Raw genomic sequence first — 18,071 nt, 5'->3', positions numbered from 1 at the left:
AATGTGTGGCCTGCCCATCTTTTTCCTGCAGTCATACATATGAATGTTTGGCCTGCCCATGTTTTTCCTGCAGTCATACATATGAATGTGTGGCCTGCCCATGTTTTTCCTGCAGTTATACATATGAATGTTTGGCCTGCCCATCTTTTTCCTGCAGTCATACATATGAATGTGTGGCCTGCCCATCTTTTGCCTGCAGTTATACATATGAATGTTTGGCCTGCCCATCTTTTTCCTGCAGTCATACATATGAATGTTTGGCCTGCCCATCTTTTTCCTGCAGTCATACATATGAATGTTGAGCCTGCCCTTCTTTTGCCTGCAGTTATACATATGAATGTGTGGCCTGCCCATCTTTTTCCTGCAGTCATACATATGAATGTTTGGCCTGCCCATGTTTTTCCTGCAGTCATACATATGAATGTGTGGCCTGCCCATGTTTTTCCTGCAGTCATACATATGAATGTGTGGCCTGCCCATGTTTTTCCTGCAGTTATACATATGAATGTGTGGCCTGCCCATCTTTTTCCTGCAGTCATACATATGAATGTGTGGCCTGCCCATCTTTTTCCTGCAGTCATACATATGAATGTGTGGCCTGCCCATGTTTTTCCTGCAGTTATACATATGAATGTTTGGCCTGCCCATCTTTTTCCTGCAGCCATACATATGAATGTGTGGCCTGCCCATCTTTTTCCTGCAGTCATACATATGAATGTGTGGCCTGCCCATCTTTTTCCTGCAGTCATACATATGAATGTGTGGCCTGCCCATGTTTTTCCTGCAGTTATACATATGAATGTTTGGCCTGCCCATCTTTTTCCTGCAGTCATACATATGAATGTGTGGCCTGCCCATGTTTTTCCTGCAGTTATACATATGAATGTTTGGCCTGCCCATCTTTTTCCTGCAGTTATACATATGAATGTTTATCCTGCCCATCTTTTTCCTGCAGTTATACATATGAATGTGTGGCCTGCCCATGTTTTTCCTGCAGTCATACATATGAATGTTTATCCTGCCCATCTTTTTCCTGCAGTCATACATATGAATGTTTATCCTGCCCATCTTTTTCCTGCAGTCATACATATGAATGTTTATCCTGCCCATCTTTTTCCTGCAGTCATACATATGAATGTTTATCCTGCCCATCTTTTTCCTGCAGTCATACATATGAATGTTTATCCTGCCCATCTTTTTCCTGCAGTCATACATATGAATGTTTATCCTGCCCATCTTTTTCCTGCAGTCATACATATGAATGTTTATCCTGCCCACCTTTTTCCTGCAGTCATACATATGAATGTTTATCCTGCCCATGTTTTGGGATCCAGTTTTGGGCTCCACATTTTAAAAGGGACATTCAGAAGTTAGAGTCAGGTCAAAGGCGGCAACTAGACAAGGAATGGAGGCCTCCCGTATGATGACAGGTTGGTAAAGTTAGATATGTTTACCTTAGAAAAAAAGACGTCTCAGAGGAGATCTCATTTATATGTATAAATACATGTGTGGTCAATATAAAGGACTGGCACATGACTTATTTCTTCCAAAGACAATACTAAGGACCAGGGGGCACTCACTGCGAGTGGAAGAAAAGCGATTCCGACAGCTAAATAGGAAAGGGTTCTTTACAGTTAGAGCAGTCAGACTGTGGAATGCCGACCACAAGAGGTAGTAATGGCAGACACTATAACAGCTTTTATATCAGGGCTGGAGGATTTCCTCACTACACAACATTGTTGGTTATTGCTGGAGGAAGGTGAACTAGATGGACCGAGGTCCTTTGTCAACCTATGTAACTATATTTAGAATCTCTTCACGTGCCGTAATTCTGCAAAAGGACAGGTTTAAAAAAAAAATAAAGTAATAAATGATGAGCTGGTTGTGTGATATACATACCTCATCCGCCATCACCATGGCAATCACATTTATGCCCTGATCCCACACCATCTGCCAGAAGTCAGGAAATGTGTGAGGCATGGGGCCCTGCGTTACTATATAATGCCATTCTTTGCCTCCCACAGTCACCTGTGTAACACAAACAGATAAGACCATGTATTAGGACCCACTTGGTGCTGGAGGGGATGCCTGGCCTGGAAAATCAGTTCTGAAATACTCCATTAGGGAAATTTGATTCAATAAGGGGACGGGGCCACCATAGTGTGGTGAATGTGGCTACAGGGAGCTTCTGCTGCTATGGGTGCAGCTCCCAACGGGCAAAAGCCTGGAAGTTACCAGATAGAATCATCTTAACGCCCATTTTGTGCATGAGGCCTTTCGCCATGTCAAAATGGCCGGTTTTTACTCATTTTATTCCTACTGTTATTCAGAGTATCCTTTTTTGCAAGGTAAAGTGTGTCCTGTGGGCCATTTTCTGCCCCCTCTGGCTTTTATAGTCTGGCCCGTGGACCCAGCCAGCCGAAGGGTTCAAAACAGTGGCCCAACGCTGCCCGCCGCCCTATATCACCGCTAGCCACATCACACGGATAGCGGTGAACACATTGGTGGAGGAGGGGCCGCCGTATCCTTCCACCAATCAGCGTGTGAGACAGAGCGACCTGGGAACTGTTGGGTTTTTTCTTTCTTTTTTCGCCTTATATGTGTATGAGGGCATGCTGTATATAAGGGGCTACGTGGAGGCTCCTACTATACACAAGGGGCTATGTGGGGGCTCCTACTATACACAAGGGGCTATGTGGGGGCTCCTACTATACACAAGGGGCTATCTGGGGGCTCCTACTATACACAAGGGGCTATGTGGGGGCTCCTACTATACACAAGGGGCTATGTGGGGGCTCCTACTGTACACAAAGGGCTATGTGGAGGCTCCTACTTAATATAAGGGTCTATGCAGGCTCATACTGTATATAGGGATCTATGTGGGGGGGCTCGTACTGTATACAGGGAGTTATGTGGAGGCTTATGCTGTATATAGGGGGCTGTGTGTGGGCTCATACAATATATGGTGGATGTTAGCATACTTAATTCTGCTCAATATTTAATTATACAGTTAATATAAAAATAATTATAATTAATATGTTCATATTAAAATTGAGCAAAATTCATTTCAGCCTATTGGTTCAGCCTCCACACTAGCTACGGTCTCTCATGTGGCCCCTCTGGAAAAATAAATGCCCACCCCTGCTCTTTTGTGTTTGCAGTTCAAGAGATTTGAGCCTTTTTACAGGTAATTTCTATGGTCTTTACATGTGGGCATGGCTAACAGGGTAATAATGATGAGCAGCCTAAAGACCCGCCCTAGAGGATCTTGTGAGTCACAAACCATTAAAAAAAGACCATATAAATTAGCACTAAATTATAAGGCCCATATCTTTGGAAGTATAAGACGGATCTAAAAAAAACCCCCAAAAAAACAAACAGAAGAGGATTTATCAATGGGCTAAAGTAAATAGACCAAGAGGGAAAACGGACCAGTTTTTTCCCAGCCACAGGCCGTCTGTAAGAATGGTCTATAGTGGATTATATATATATATATATATATTATACATATATACATATATATATATATATACATACACATATATACATACACATATATACATACACATATATATATATAAGCTTTAGACTCTTTGGTTGTGCTACCGGCCTTAGAACAGCACGAACCCGAGAGGCTATAGTCACCTTAATATGAGAGGCGTTGATGTAACCATTTGGGTTCTCTTTGGTGGGTGCGAGCTCGACCCTGTTCTCTTCATAAGGAATATCCTCCAGGACACGATTGCGCTCCATGTTTTCTGGTAAGGTTGCAGTGGTGAAGATGCCGTCCGCCTTTCTTTTTGGAATTTGATCATACTCCGTGAATACCATCCCTTCGTCTAGTTTCCTTCGTAGTGTCTTACACTGCAGGGAAGTAATAGCCGGTTAGTGACTAGTCTGTTTGGAAAGACAATGTTGACCATATTGGTTTTCATTAAGTTTTCCCAAAGCCATTGTTGGGGGGGGGGGGGAATTTGTCCAATCCTTTCCACACTCCAGATATCCAGTTATGTTCAAATAAAGGATAGCCTTGATATGCAATAAATGTTTACTGGATGGGACTTTAGGGACGGTCACCGATCAGAACTGCGATGGGGCATCGTTGCGCTACGTGCAGACAATATAAGAAATGCAGTGGCCTTACGATCCTGATGGTTTCCAGGGTTTTGGAAGTTGGAACCCAATATCAAACATTAATGGCTCCTCTTAGAAGAAGTCAACAATGTTCCAAGTCCTGGAGAACTTGAGAAAAATCTGATTACTAATGAATGCTTGTATTAATGGAGCGTGTAGTTGTTTTCAGTTGGGAGAAGGCAGTCAATACTAGAAGGTAGTTAAAACCTTCTCTCCATCCCCATCTATTGCAGGGGAGCGCCATGTTATATATGAAAGTCTCCAGAGCCCGCAGCCAGGAGTCGCGGCACCGGAGCCCGCAGCCAGGAGTCGCGGCACCGGAGCCCGCAGCCAGGAGTCGCGGCACCGGAGCCCGCAGCCAGGAGTCGCGGCACCGGAGCCCGCAGCCAGGAGTCGCGGCACCGGAGCCCGCAACCAGGAGTCGCGGCACCGGAGCCCGCAACCAGGAGTCGCGGCACCGGAGCCCGCAACCAGGAGTCGCGGCACCGGAGCCCGCAACCAGGAGTCGCGGCACCGGAGCCCGCAACCAGGAGTCGCGGCACCGGAGCCCGCAACCAGGAGTCGAGGCACCGGAGCCCGCAACCAGGAGTCGAGGCACCGGAGCCCGCAACCAGGAGTCGAGGCACCGGAGCCCGCAGCCAGCAACCGAGGCACCGGAGCCCGCAGCCAGCAACCGAGGCACCGGAGCCCGCAGCCAGCAACCGAGGCACCGGAGCCCCCAGCCAGCAACCGAGGCACCGGAGCCCGCAGCCAGCAACCGAGGCACCGGAGCCCGCAGCCAGCAACCGAGGCACCGGAGCCCGCAGCCAGCAACCGAGGCACCGGAGCCCGCAGCCAGCAACCGAGGCACTGGAGCCCGCAGCCAGCAACCGAGATACCGGAGCCCGCAGCCAGCAACCGAGATACCGGAGCCCGCAGCCAGCAACCGAGACACCGGAGCCCGCAGCCAGCAACCGAGGCACCGGAGCCCGTAGCCAGTGGTCGAGGCACCGGAGCACACAGCCAGCACCCGAGGCACCATAGCCCATAGCCAGTGGTCGAGGCACCGGAGCACACAGCCAGCGGCTGGGGCACCAGATGAACGACAGATCAGGAACACTAAGTGGAGAAGCCAGAAATGGTGAAACCATACTTATAAATAATGAGCAGGGTGCACTACATCAGGGCTGAAGCACGTCTATGCCATTTGTGCAGAGAGACGAGCATTTACTTTTATGCACAATTTTTTTTAAAAATAGAGGAAAATCATCGGTGAAGACGGCATTTGCTACATCAGTATTAGGACACGATAGAGGTGAATGAGGTCTAAAAAGTTCCAGGTATAATAGGAAATTAAATTCACACAGAATTAACCCATGCAAAAAAAACAACACAAAACAAAACATGCAGCAGAGAATATTCTCTTACCCTCTCGTCCATTGGCACAGTGTCATCCTGCCTGTCCTCGGGCACAGGAATTCTGGAAACAGAGAGTCCATTCAACGCTGCCAACATCAGGGGTCTCTTCTGGGCCTCCAGGGCTGCCATCTCCTTCTTTTGTAAATTCTTTTGGCAAGACAAGACAAGTTTTCATCTTTGTCAGTCGTGCCAGCAAAACACTGGAATGTATTTAATCTTAAAACCAACAACGCCGCGGCGAGAGAGTAAAAAATGCCTCCTGACGACTAAAGCAGACGTAAGGACGTGAAGGAAAGCAGACGTGTTTATTGCTTTCTCCCGGTCGGGGTGAACACTACGCTCCTATAAAGTGCGTGGGAATGGCTGCAGGATTGCTGGGGCCTCAGGTTACTTGCCCTGAAAGGGTTATTTAAGTGATCGCAGAGGCTTCCAATTCTGGGATCCCCACTAATCCGGAGGTTCTGGAATGCCTTGTTAAAATGGAGTGGGGAGGGGGTCGTATATTCACACATTCAAGTCTATCACCTGCGGTCAATAAATGAACCATGGATGCACATGCATGGTCACTGCTCATTCTACAGGGGCATTTCAGAACCTGGTTCTTGGGAACAGAGAGGGTCCCAGAGGCACAAACCACGCGTCTCAGAAAGAACTCCCATGAAAGGGGGCATTCCCACCATGTTGCATATCTACAGGACACACCATAAAATGTCAAACCAAAACATGATGGTCCCACTTCTGGGACTCCCGTCCATCTCCAAAATAGGGTGTAAAGAAAAAGCCGAGCCATCTAGACAATGATCTGTGAGCTAAACAACCTGGACTCGAGCCTGGAGATTTGTGCAGCTGCGGCATTTAGCTCACAGAGCATTGTCTAGACCGGAGGCAACTTCTCAGCTGAGACTTGGACTAGATATATACAGAGTTACTGCTTTGAATGTAAAACAACAGTGCTCATATTCACTGACAGCAAGCAAATATGGTCAAAATAGTTAAGAACTCGTAGAAACCTCTTGAAGAAACTCATCCAGTCATTCTGCTACCATTTTAATGGATGCACATTGGCACTAACCCTCATTAAGATTTCTCGCTCCACAATGGCATCCTCAGTAGAGAACATCTCGGACACCGGCCTTTCCTTCACCGGTTCTTTTTTGACCCTTTCTTTAACACTGGTGAGATCTGGTTCTGAGATGGAAGGACCTAAAGAGCTTCCATTGATCGGTGTTGGCTCATTTCTTGACATGCAGAGGGTCTGCAATGGTCGGGAACTCATGGCCTTCGCTCTGGCAATGGCAGCAGTTATGCAGGATGAATCGTGCCTTAAGGCTCCGTTGCTGACACTTTTTCTTGGTCCTGGTCCTGGATACTCTGGTGGTGGCTTGTTTGGTATACGCGCCAGTGCAGCGTGCAGCTGGGAATTATAGGGTACCCCCTGCATAAATGACGTGTGGGGCACAGGTTTGTGGGCCTCTTCCTCCTCCTCGCTCTCACTACTGTGGATCAACATGGTGGCATCTGAAATGTTTTTTTTGTGGTGGTACATTGAAAGCTGCTGGACCTCGTGAGCCTTTTGCATGGCTTCTTCAGAGGGCATCTGTTCTCTTAAGGTATTCCTCCGAGGCAATGGAGCAGCAAGTGACTTTAAGGCCATGGCTTCCATCCCACGGACCATGTAGCTCATAACTTCCAAACTGTGCCGCTTGTTGATCACCGGATGGTGTTTATGGTGTTTTAGCGGTTCGCTAACCTCCTGAAGAGACTGGCGAATGACCGGGGAGCTATCTTCTTGGAAAGTTTTTACAGACTGCTGAACTTTTCTGGCTACGAGATCAGGGCTACTGCTGCTGACACGTTTATGCCTATGGCTTGCCAAGTCTGGAGTGCTGCTAGCAGGTCGGGGTGGTGGGTATGGTGGAGGAGGCCTAGACAAGAAGTTCCTAAGCATGTGCGCAGCACTAAAAGTCTGTGGGGGAACATTGGCCAATTCTGGAGTGCTCACCGTGTGGGAAATGGACTTTGTGGGGTTTGTAGTTGGTGGCATTTGCTCAGGTGGGTTGATGGGTTTGTTAGTAAAATGGGACTGATTTGCGTAAGGAGACTGGGACATCATGTACGGAGGTCGGTCCTGAATTTCAGGCTGACTGTACACCAGGTTATCCCGATGCCGGTAGGCATGAGTGTTCCCAATATTGAGACTTCGCAAAGACTGGCTCTGGCAGTCCGGCGGGTGAAGACTTCGATTCATCTGTCTCATCACAGTGTCATAGTCCGGGGTTGGCCGGTAGGAAGGTACAATGATGGCGCTATGTCTGTATTTAGGGATGTAGTCCGACCTCATGATGTCATTGCCGGTGATGCTGAGGCTGGAGGACATGGGAGACGCTTGGATGAAGTTCTGCGAGTGGTTCAGGGAGGTCATACTTTGAGCGCTTGACACGCTACCGTTCAGCACAGTGCCGTTCATGATGTATCGGTCCAGGCTGTTCTGGGATATGAAGTTATATGTATCCTCGCCCATGTGCAAGATGCTCTCTAGAAGGGAAGAGAATGTTACCGTTAATGAGCCAGGAATTATTAAATCCATAAGTGCACAGTACAATTAGCTCTCCTCCAGAAGGAATGTGCCTCTTATAGGTAAGGAGTGGTCATTGGCAAACTCTTCCTACAAGATGCTAATCATAACCCACCCACCAAAGATTTGGTTTATTAAGAGTAAACTTTAAATATTCATCAAGAGGTGACCCCATGTGGACAACGGCTTCTTGGAATGAACCTCACGGCGGTCGGCCGCAGTTCTCCATGTGCAACAATGGAAGATGAGCGGTTAAAGCCTCGAGAGGCTCCATGAAGCCACTCGTTTTTCCTCGGGTGGTCATGTAATTCCAGAAGCTTCTCTATGCAGAGCTTAGAGAGGGTCCGGAGCAGATCCCTTGGATGCCCCATGCCATTGATGATATGGACATTATTTTTTTTAATGTATAAACTCAATTTTGTATTTGGGTCTCGCTAAAAACTTCCACTGTTTGCCCTCTATAGACTCTGTATAATGATGGCTGCAACATTAATTAGCTAAATCCAGATCTTCTCTGTGCCAATTTATGACCATCAAAGTTGAGATCTCTCATATGGTCGTAAATCAGGTCAGAGTTCTCAGGAAAAAAAAAAAAAGGACAGATCATGGCGTTACAAACTTCCAGACAGATTTTCAGTTCATTCTTTCTGCAGCCAAAAAAACAAAACTGCAAAATTTGTCAATGAAATTAAAATTGCAAAAAAAAATGCTTTTTACCAATTTAAATAAAAAATTAAAAACTAGGCCTTGAAGAGGTCCATGTGCTTTAACAAGGGCTTACGGATAATTTTCGTATAAAGCGATTGTATATTGGAGCATCTGTTGTGAAACCACTAAAGCACAACCCTTTATTGGGGAAAGCGCCCTTTGAAAATATTAAAATATAGATATTAAAAAGGGCTGCAATTTTATTCTAAATTATGATAAATGACCCGGCCGGAGCTTACCTTCAGATATGAAAGCCTCGTTCCCCTGCATGTGCCTCGGAGCCAATACAGCCGACTGCGGCCTTGACTGGTTGTAAGAAAAGAAGGCGAGAAAAGCATTTAAAATGTATCATAAATGATGCTCCAAAGATATTATCTAATATATAAAGCTGAGAGAGTGAGAGTGAGTGAGTGAGTGAGTGAGTGTGTGTCCAGTAAAGGAATCCACACCGCATTTACTATCACGAAATTTTGCACAGACACTCCATGTGACTCAGGGAACGTCATAGACTATGTCTTGATGGGAAGAATTTAACCCCACACTTTACATTTACTCTCCAACAAACCTGCCTCCATTAAAGTCAATGGAGCTACAATCTATAATCTATCTATCTTATTAATAGCAGCTATGAGTGGTTGCTATAGGAACGAAAGACATTCATAGTATAACAAGCTTATGTGTGAAGTAGTAAGATGTCGGTAGAGAAAGAGAGATGGGGAACGCGACACAGACGGGGAACGCGACACAGACGGGGAACGCGACACAGACGGGGAACGCGACACAGACGGGGAACGCGACACAGACGGGGAACGCGACACAGACGGGGAACGCGACACAGACGGGGAACGAGACACAGACGGGGAACGAGACACAGACGGGGAACGAGACACAGACGGGGAACGAGACACAGACGGGGAACGAGACACAGACGGGGAACGAGACACAGACGGGGAACGAGACACAGACGGGGAACGAGACAGGCGGATACACTAGAGAGGCAGCGATAGAGAGAGGCAGCGATAGAGAGAGGCAGCGATAGAGAGAGGCAGCGATAGAGAGAGGCAGCGATAGAGAGAGGCAGCGATAGAGAGAGGCAGCGATAGAGAGAGGCAGCGATAGAGAGAGGCAGCGATAGAGAGAGGCAGCGATAGAGAGAGGCAGCGATAGAGAGAGGCAGCGATAGAGAGAGGCAGCGATAGAGAGAGGCAGCGATAGAGAGAGGCAGCGATAGAGAGAGGCAGCGATAGAGAGAGGCAGCGATAGAGAGAGGCAGCGATAGACAGAGGCAGCGATAGACAGAGGCAGACAGACTGATACAGAGAGACACAGAGACAGACACACAGAGACAGACACACAGAGACAGGGAGAGAGACAAAGACAGTACTATCCCGGGCAACGCCGGGTACTACGGCTAGTTTCATATAAAAGTTTAATAAAAACAGACATGTTAAGTGATAACAGGGTCCTCCTTAACCCCCTTTTATATAGAGTCAGAGCTCTCCTCTAAGGAGTTACATACCATGGAGGATCTTCCCCACGAGGAGGGTCGTCGCACTGTGGGTGGTGTGATATGTGCCCTGTTATGAAAAAAAAAAAAAATATTGTTCAATAAAGAACCCATTTATTTCCATCAACAAAATCACAAAGGTTCAAAGGTTTAGGAAGCGCCGTAGCTGAGCTATGTGGAGCTGTGGAGCCATGTGATGGCGTCCATAAATTGCAGTTATTTAGCCATCTTTGAAGCAAACAAAGTGGTAATTTTTCATTTCCTTTTTTTTTTTCTGCTTTTGTTTTTTTTGGTTTTTTTTTTTACTTCTTTGATATTTGCAAGCTCAATATTTTCAACAGTGTAAATATCCAATCAAACAGCTTTCCATATCTTCACTTTCTAAACTACCATTAGGCCACCATCACCTACAACCTTCTTTTCAAATATTCAGGACATTTACAGAGCTAAAAAAGGTGTCCAAAAACTGTCATACATGCATTGCAATAATTTACATTGTTTTTTGTTGGTGTTGTTTTTCTTTTATTTATTTTGCAGACAACTTTGTGCCTAGCTCAACAATGCAGTCTGGCCTTTTGGTACATAGCTTTACACTGAAGAGGACAAAAGGTACAAAAATGAAGTAGAAATTTTTTTTGGCACAACGTACTATGTAGGGCCCATTATTCTGTATGGAGGACTATGTGGGGCCATTATTCTGTATGGAGGACTATGTGGGGCCCATTATTCTGTATGGAGGGCTATGTGGGGCCCATTATTCTGTATGGAGGGCTATGTGGGGCCCATTATTCTGTATGGAGGGGTATGTGGGGTACATTATTCTGTATGGAGGGCTATGTGGGGCCATTATTCTGTATGGAGGGCTATGTGGGGCCATTATTCTGTATGGAGGGCTATGTGAGGTCCATTATTCTGTATGGAGGGCTATGTGGGGCCCATTATTCTGTATGGAGGGCTATGTGGGGCCCATTATTCTGTATGGAGGGCTATGTGGAGCCTATGTGGAGGTAATTATAGTTTGATGCAATTTTTGAACTATTAGGGTCAATGTGCAACCCAGCAGGTGCAATGATGGAATAAATGGGGCAGCAACAGGCACAGAATAGAAGTTTTGCACCATCTGCGGGGCCAAAGGATGCATAGTTCTGGGTTAGAGGAGCCCACCTGGTGTTTAGATTTCAAAAATCATCATAATATCCCGGCGATCACTTACTCGGTGCAGATTTTGTGGTCTTTGTAGAATTTCATCCTTGCAGCAAAGAGTCGGGAAATATATTTGCTGTTTTCAATGTCATCCTGTTGACATGCAAAAAACAAGTGCAAAACATCAAATCATGGGGAGGCGGAAGGAACGCAACGAAATCCTATTAAATTACAGCCAGTGAGGGATAGAAAAAAAAACAAAAAAAAACAACTTTCCTCATTTAGTTCCATCAAGCGTGTTACTAAGGACGAGCACTTAAGCATTATAAATAGCTCGACTTGAATAACGAGCACCCGAGCATTTTAGTGCTCTCCTATCTTCACACAGGAGGTAACTCCGGATCAGTAATGTATGTACACAGTGACTGCACCTGCAGAATAGTGAGTGCAGCTCTGGAGTATAATACAGGATATAACTCAGGATCAGTAATGTATGTACACAGTGACTGCACCAGCAGAATAGTGAGTGCAGCTCTGGAGTATAATACAGGAGGTAACTCAGGATTAGTACAGGATAAGTAATGTAATGTATGTACACAGTGACTGCACCTGCAGAATAGTGAGTGTAGCTCTGGAGTATAATACAGGATATAACTCAGGATCAGTACAGGAAAAGTAATGTAATGTATGTATGCAGTGACTGCACCAGCAGAATAGCGAGTGCAGCTCTGGAGTATAATACAGGATGTAACTCAGGATCAGTACAGGTGCAGTAATGTAATTTATGTACACTGTGACTGCACCAGCAGAATAGCGAGTGCAGCTCTGGAGTATAATACAGGATGTAACTCAGGATCAGTACAGGATCAGTAATGTAATGTATGTACACTGTGACTGCACCAGCAGAATAGTGAGTGCAGCTCTGGAGTATAATACAGGAAGTAAATCAGGGTCAGTAATGGATAAATAATGTAATATACAGTATGTAAACCGACTCCAGCAGCAGAATAGTGAGGCAGATGAGAGTCAATTTATTCAACCTGCAAATTATTGCTCAAGAATGGACATAACCTTTAAATTGATGTGTGAAGTGCAAGTGTCGAGAAGTCTTGTAATAGCAGCAAACATTATCAGGTTTATATAGTGATCCCATTGTTTGCAATGTTCGTTATTGGGGAGGGGGTGGGGGGTGCTGAAGGGAGATTAGTCACGTACCGTGTGAAAAAATACGCTCTCTTCCTTTCTGTTCAGCTCCAGGACAATTGAAGACTTGTTGTGTGTGATATTCCCGATGTCATTCCACCTGGAGACAAGATCTCAGGTTATTTCTGCCAAGCCTCGCATTCCGACATTCCGCAGCCACGCCGGCGATATCTCTGTCCGGCCAGCCTCAGCTTGGCAGCGCTCGCGGGACAGATTACCATTAGGATGCTTTCAAGAGCTATTCATCTCTGCGTGGCTGAAACATATCTCCAGCCGACCATGTCAGGACAGAGACGTGCTCTATTCATCCACTCGCTAGTGGGGAGATTGCCCGTGTTGTAGCCTGCATATAAAGGACTGGTCAGGGTATACTTCTCCTACAGCCCGACACTCGCCACGCCGGGATATCGCTCCCCGGGAGCTTATTACATGCTCCATCTGCATAATACAATCACATGGGGGGGATGGATGGGATGGATCCATCAGACCTCAACGGGAGATGCATGCATTGCGGAGCAGACCGTAATGGCTGTGGCAATAAGGCGTAATACGTCCCTCACCGGAAACTATAAAACAATGGGACCATATAAAAAAAGAGCTAAAAAAATGTACTCTTGGGTGCATGTTATACACAAAGGCTAATGCACTCATCCCCAATATGGATTAACAGAAAAATGCGTGGGGATGTTTAGGTAACTATAATAATAGCAGAGGCGTAAAATGAAGCCTCAAAGCCCCAATAGAAAAGTTTTGGGGGATATATTGACTCTTAGGGGTACTTTGCATGCTGCGACATCACTAGACGATGCTAGCGATGCCGAGCGCGATAGTCCCCGCCCCCGTAGCACATGCGATATCTTGTGATAGCTGCCATAGAGAACATTATCGCTACGGCAGCTTCACACGCACTTACCTGCCCTGCGACGTCGCTCTGGCCGGCGACCCGCCTCCTTCCTAAGGGGGCGGGTCGTGCAGCGTCACAGCGATGTCACACGGCCAATAGAAGCGGAGGGGCGGAGATGAGCAGGATGTAAACATCCCGCCCACCTCCTTACCTCCGCATAGCCAGTGGAGGCAGGTAAGGAGATGTTCCTCGCTCCTGCGGCTTCATACACAGTGATGTGTGCTGCCGCAGGAACGAGGAACAACATCGTACATGTAGCTGCAGCGAAATTATGGAAATGACCGACGCTACACAGATCACCGATTTACAACGCTTTTGCAATCGTTTATCGGCGCATCTAGGCTTTACACATTGCGACGTTGTTACCGGCGCCGGATGTGCGTCACTTTCGATTTGACCCCGACGAGATCGCAGTAGCGATGTCACAGCGTGCAAAGTACCCTTAGAGGTTCCTGACTGCACAGCAAATTGTTTTGCAATTTCATAGAGCGTTACCTATAAGCCAAGTTTTTGGCAATTCTTCGGCCACGCAGGCGCAACCACCTACCGTAATAGCGCTCTCCGCTCCGCGGCCGGAATACACCTGCAGTTTCTGCGCTCGCTAGTTATACCCTAAGGCCTAAGACACACAGCATGAAAATCAGAGCGAGTGGAATGCGATAAAACATGGCATTCTACGCGGACCAATATTAGCCTGTGTGTCAGCGCACATGAGCGATTATTTTCTCAGCACTAAATCGGACTGAGAAAACAATCGCAGCATGCGGTGGGTGCAATGCGATCCTAGATTCTCTCGCACCCATTTAAGTCTATGGGGCGAGAGAAAAATCGCACTGCACTCACGGTACACCGGTGTACCGCGAGTGCAGAGCGAGAATGGCAATAGCCGGCAATGGAGGAGAGAGGGAGATAAATCCCTTCCTCCCCTCCTCAGCAGCGGCCCGCCCCTCCTCAGCTCCGGCCCACCCCTCCTCCTCAGTGCCAGCCTGCCCCTCCTCCTCAGCGCCAGCCTGCCCCTCCTCCTCCTCCTCCTCAGCAGCGCCAGCCCGCCCCTCCTCCTCCTCAGCAGCGCCAGCCCGCCCCTCCTCCTCCTCAGCAGCGCCAGCCCGCCCCTCCTCCGCACCAGCGCGCCCCTCCTCCTCCTCCGCGCCAGCCCGCCCCTCCTCCTCCTCCTCCTCCGCGCCAGCCCGCCCCTCCCCCTCCTCCTCAGCTGAGGTCCAATCGCACGATCAGACCTTAGTCGCAGTGACACTCGGCTCTGCTACCAGTGTGAGCCGAGTGTCATGCGAGGATCGCACTAGTCCCCGTGTGGCCCCGGCCTTAGTCACTATTCTTATGAGCGGACCTCGCTTACCTGTAAGATGCTGTGGCTTTTCCAAAACTGTCTCCAGCAAAGATCCCCATGAAGAAAATCCAGAGGTTGACATCATGGCCGTGACTGTTCTACGAGCCCAAAATGTAGCACAGGTTTAATAATATAATGGACAGATTACAATGTAAACATTGTCATGTGCGACTATTAAAGTAAGAAGAAGTCCTGTTGTTTCTGGATCTTGCAAATACTAATGTGTGAGCAAGACCTTTAAGATGCTGTATGGTTCTTCACCTGCCTCAGCTCCAGGGACGGACCCTGCGTCATTCTGCTATGCAACACACCTTTTTTAATTAGCCCTATTTACTCCTGCAACATCACCACCCAGTGCATTTTAAGTCCGGCTCAGACAGCGGTGGGTGTCGGAGTACTCCGTAACCATGTGCTTTGCTCTTCAACAAATTCATGTACGATCTGCATTGACTTCCAGCCTCAGACCTGCTGATTAACGCTTCGTCTGCTGTAAGCATAAACTAACTCTTCTCTGGTGTTGTTCACACTACAAACGCAGCTGCTATAAGTAGCTTTTCAACAAGCAATTCAGTTTTCCAGTTCATCACTGCTCCCTTTGTCCCTGCCAAAGATCATCTGTGTTTTAATAGGATACAATGCCGTGTTTAACCATTTGTTTGCCGCAAGTAGATATGTACAGTTCCTTTGTAAGTCAACACTTCTGTCGTCCGGCACTTCCTACTCCACAACTTACATAGTTGCATAGGTTGAAAAAAGACCCAGGTCCATCTAGTTCAACCTTTCCACCAAATATACATTTTGTCAGTACGTCACTTATAACCAACAATGTTGTGTGAACTGAGGAAATCATCCAGCCCTGATATAAAAGCTGTTATAGTGTCAGCCATTACTACTGTGACACCCTGGAAAACAGCCTTGCTAATTAACCAATTGAGGGCCGGATTTTAGGTCCTGTCCTAACCTAAGTCCCGAAAAGTAGACAACCACCCACCGAGAGGGATAGGGCAACCACCAGGGCCAGTAGATCCCGAGGGTCAGCGTCAGACAGGCACGGCTCCCAACCAAAGGACTGGGAGCGGACTCCCGTGTTCCACACCGGGAAGTCCAACACAGAGTGCAGAGGAGAGAGACATGGACCACCAACCCGGGTGTGGGATCAGATATACCCGTCTGCGGCAGCCGGCCTCCATCACCTTGGTTTACCACAGGACTTGTGTGATTTATTCAATCGTGAGTAACATCCCCGGTCTGACCAGGTGCGCCGGCCCCTGCAGTCACCATCCTCAACATAGAGACACTGGGCCCCGGGACATCCATCCCTACCCACGGAGGGGTTAACATCCAGCTGCCATCACATCTCCCCCGGGCTCCCCTTAACAGCAGTGGTGGTGCTACACCTCACCACACACCGCGGGTGGTGTCACAGACATTTTACAACCAATCCCGTACAAATACGTCCCCCCTTTTAATTTGGCGGGTCCGGTGAACCCCTCGAGCCATACCGTGGATCCGGATCCGAGCAGCCCGACGGCTGGCTTGGAGGCGGCACACTACCTCTTTGCAGTAGGGCATTCCACAGTCTGTCTGCTCTAACTGTAAAGAACCCTTTCCTATTTAGCGGCCGGAATCTCTTGTCTGCCTGCTGTCCAGCATACCCTGCTGATCCACGCACTATCTGGCAATTCCTGTCCGCTATGCTATGGACTATGGTCCATGTTGCTAACCTGGACCTTGGAGAATCCACCTCACCAGGGGAGCCTGCAACTGTCACACCTAACAAGCGCCTAGATCTGTGTCTGAAATCGGATCAGAAACAATGCAAATGGAATTGGAGGGAGAGTTAAAAGACTTTTGTATCAAGGACAGCTCCGAGGTTAACAGGTAGCGCTGTCGCCACAGTAAAGCCACCAAAAGAGCACTCATTTTCTAGGAATGGAAAATGGTCAGCATCGTGGCTCAGGCATTACCACCGTAGGGTGGCTCAGGCGTTACCACCGTAGGGTGGCTCAGGCGTTACCACCGTAGGGTGGCTCAGGCGTTACCACCGTAGGGTGGCTCAGGCGTTACCACCGTAGGGTGGCTCAGGCGTTACCACCGTAGGGTGGGGACAGTGTTGCCAATATATGTAAAGCGCTAAGGAATTAATGGCGCTATATAAGTGAATAAATATATACAAACTTTTATCCAAATTACAGGAGAAACTAATTATAAAATAAATTTTCCGTAATGGAGGACATTCCCCCATATCTTAATATTAAACTACAATGTTAATCACCTTCGGTACCAAAATACTTTTTTAACCCATGATAAATGGAAGAAGAGACCCCATTCCCAAATGGTTCATGCTGTGTAATATAACAAATGACAGACAGGTGGCAGCAGAGAGACACGCGCACTTATTTTCCCAGCATGAATACCTTCACATGGAAACACTCCTGCCCATAGCCTTCCAAATGTTCCACTTCTTTTATATAGAAAATTTCAGCTTCTTCCGGAGGAATCTCACTACAATAAAGGGAACGGAGTCATTTTATTATAGTAATATATTCTCCTTCCAGGACAGAGGGCAGAGGCCGTCCTGCACTCGCCCATCACCACGTTATGTATTTGTAGCTAGGGTCCCTTTAAGAATAAAAGTTACAGCTTACTACCGTATATCTACATCATCTGCATTTGTGGAGCAGAAATTTGGGAAAAGATGCTGCAGACTCCTAACAGCTGCTACCTCCCTCCTGAAAAATAGATTGGGCATGCTGCAAATCAAACATGCCCGATCATTCTTATCCCTGACATCTGCTATGTCAATGGAGTAGTATCATCTCCAAGATCTTAACCCAATATGTAGTAGGTGTAATAATAATATTAGCAAATACCTCCAATTAGAAATGTAGTATAGTTCTCCTGATTAGCCATGTCACTTACCTCATGTGCAGGGCATTGCAGGACCTTAGGTATCCATGGTTATGGCCACACATATAGTGATCGTTAGTGGTTTGTGGTTGTAACTATGGCTACCTAAGCTCCTGCAATGCCCTGCACATGAGGTAAGCGACACAGAAATGTAGTATAGTTCACCTGATTAGCTATGTCGCTTACCTCATGTGCAGGGCATTGCAGGAGCTTAGGTATCCATAGTTACAACCATGAACAACTA

At 47.3% G+C, this 18,071-nt stretch overlaps 1 protein-coding gene across 1 annotated transcript in view; it reads right to left on the bottom strand.

Moving 5' to 3' along the window:
• Positions 1–18,071, bottom strand: part of PTPN14 (protein tyrosine phosphatase non-receptor type 14) — a 118,723-nt gene that overhangs the window by 12,376 nt on the left and 88,276 nt on the right. Inside the window, exons 7-16 of the mRNA XM_075337986.1 lie at positions 17,335–17,422; positions 14,927–15,015; positions 12,681–12,768; positions 11,536–11,618; positions 10,335–10,392; positions 9,055–9,121; positions 6,605–8,067; positions 5,542–5,679; positions 3,646–3,864; positions 1,900–2,028 (exon numbers count right to left, since the gene is read on the bottom strand). Coding sequence (XP_075194101.1) covers positions 1,900–2,028; positions 3,646–3,864; positions 5,542–5,679; positions 6,605–8,067; positions 9,055–9,121; positions 10,335–10,392; positions 11,536–11,618; positions 12,681–12,768; positions 14,927–15,015; positions 17,335–17,422 — 2,422 coding nt within the window. The remainder of the gene's footprint in view (positions 1–1,899; positions 2,029–3,645; positions 3,865–5,541; positions 5,680–6,604; positions 8,068–9,054; positions 9,122–10,334; positions 10,393–11,535; positions 11,619–12,680; positions 12,769–14,926; positions 15,016–17,334; positions 17,423–18,071) is intronic.

The sequence above is a fragment of the Anomaloglossus baeobatrachus genome, chromosome 3, assembly GCF_048569485.1.
Source record: "Anomaloglossus baeobatrachus isolate aAnoBae1 chromosome 3, aAnoBae1.hap1, whole genome shotgun sequence".
Taxonomy (NCBI): domain Eukaryota; kingdom Metazoa; phylum Chordata; class Amphibia; order Anura; family Aromobatidae; genus Anomaloglossus; species Anomaloglossus baeobatrachus.
Note: the sequence above shows the minus strand (reverse complement) of the source record. Positions and strands in the feature narration are given on the sequence as shown.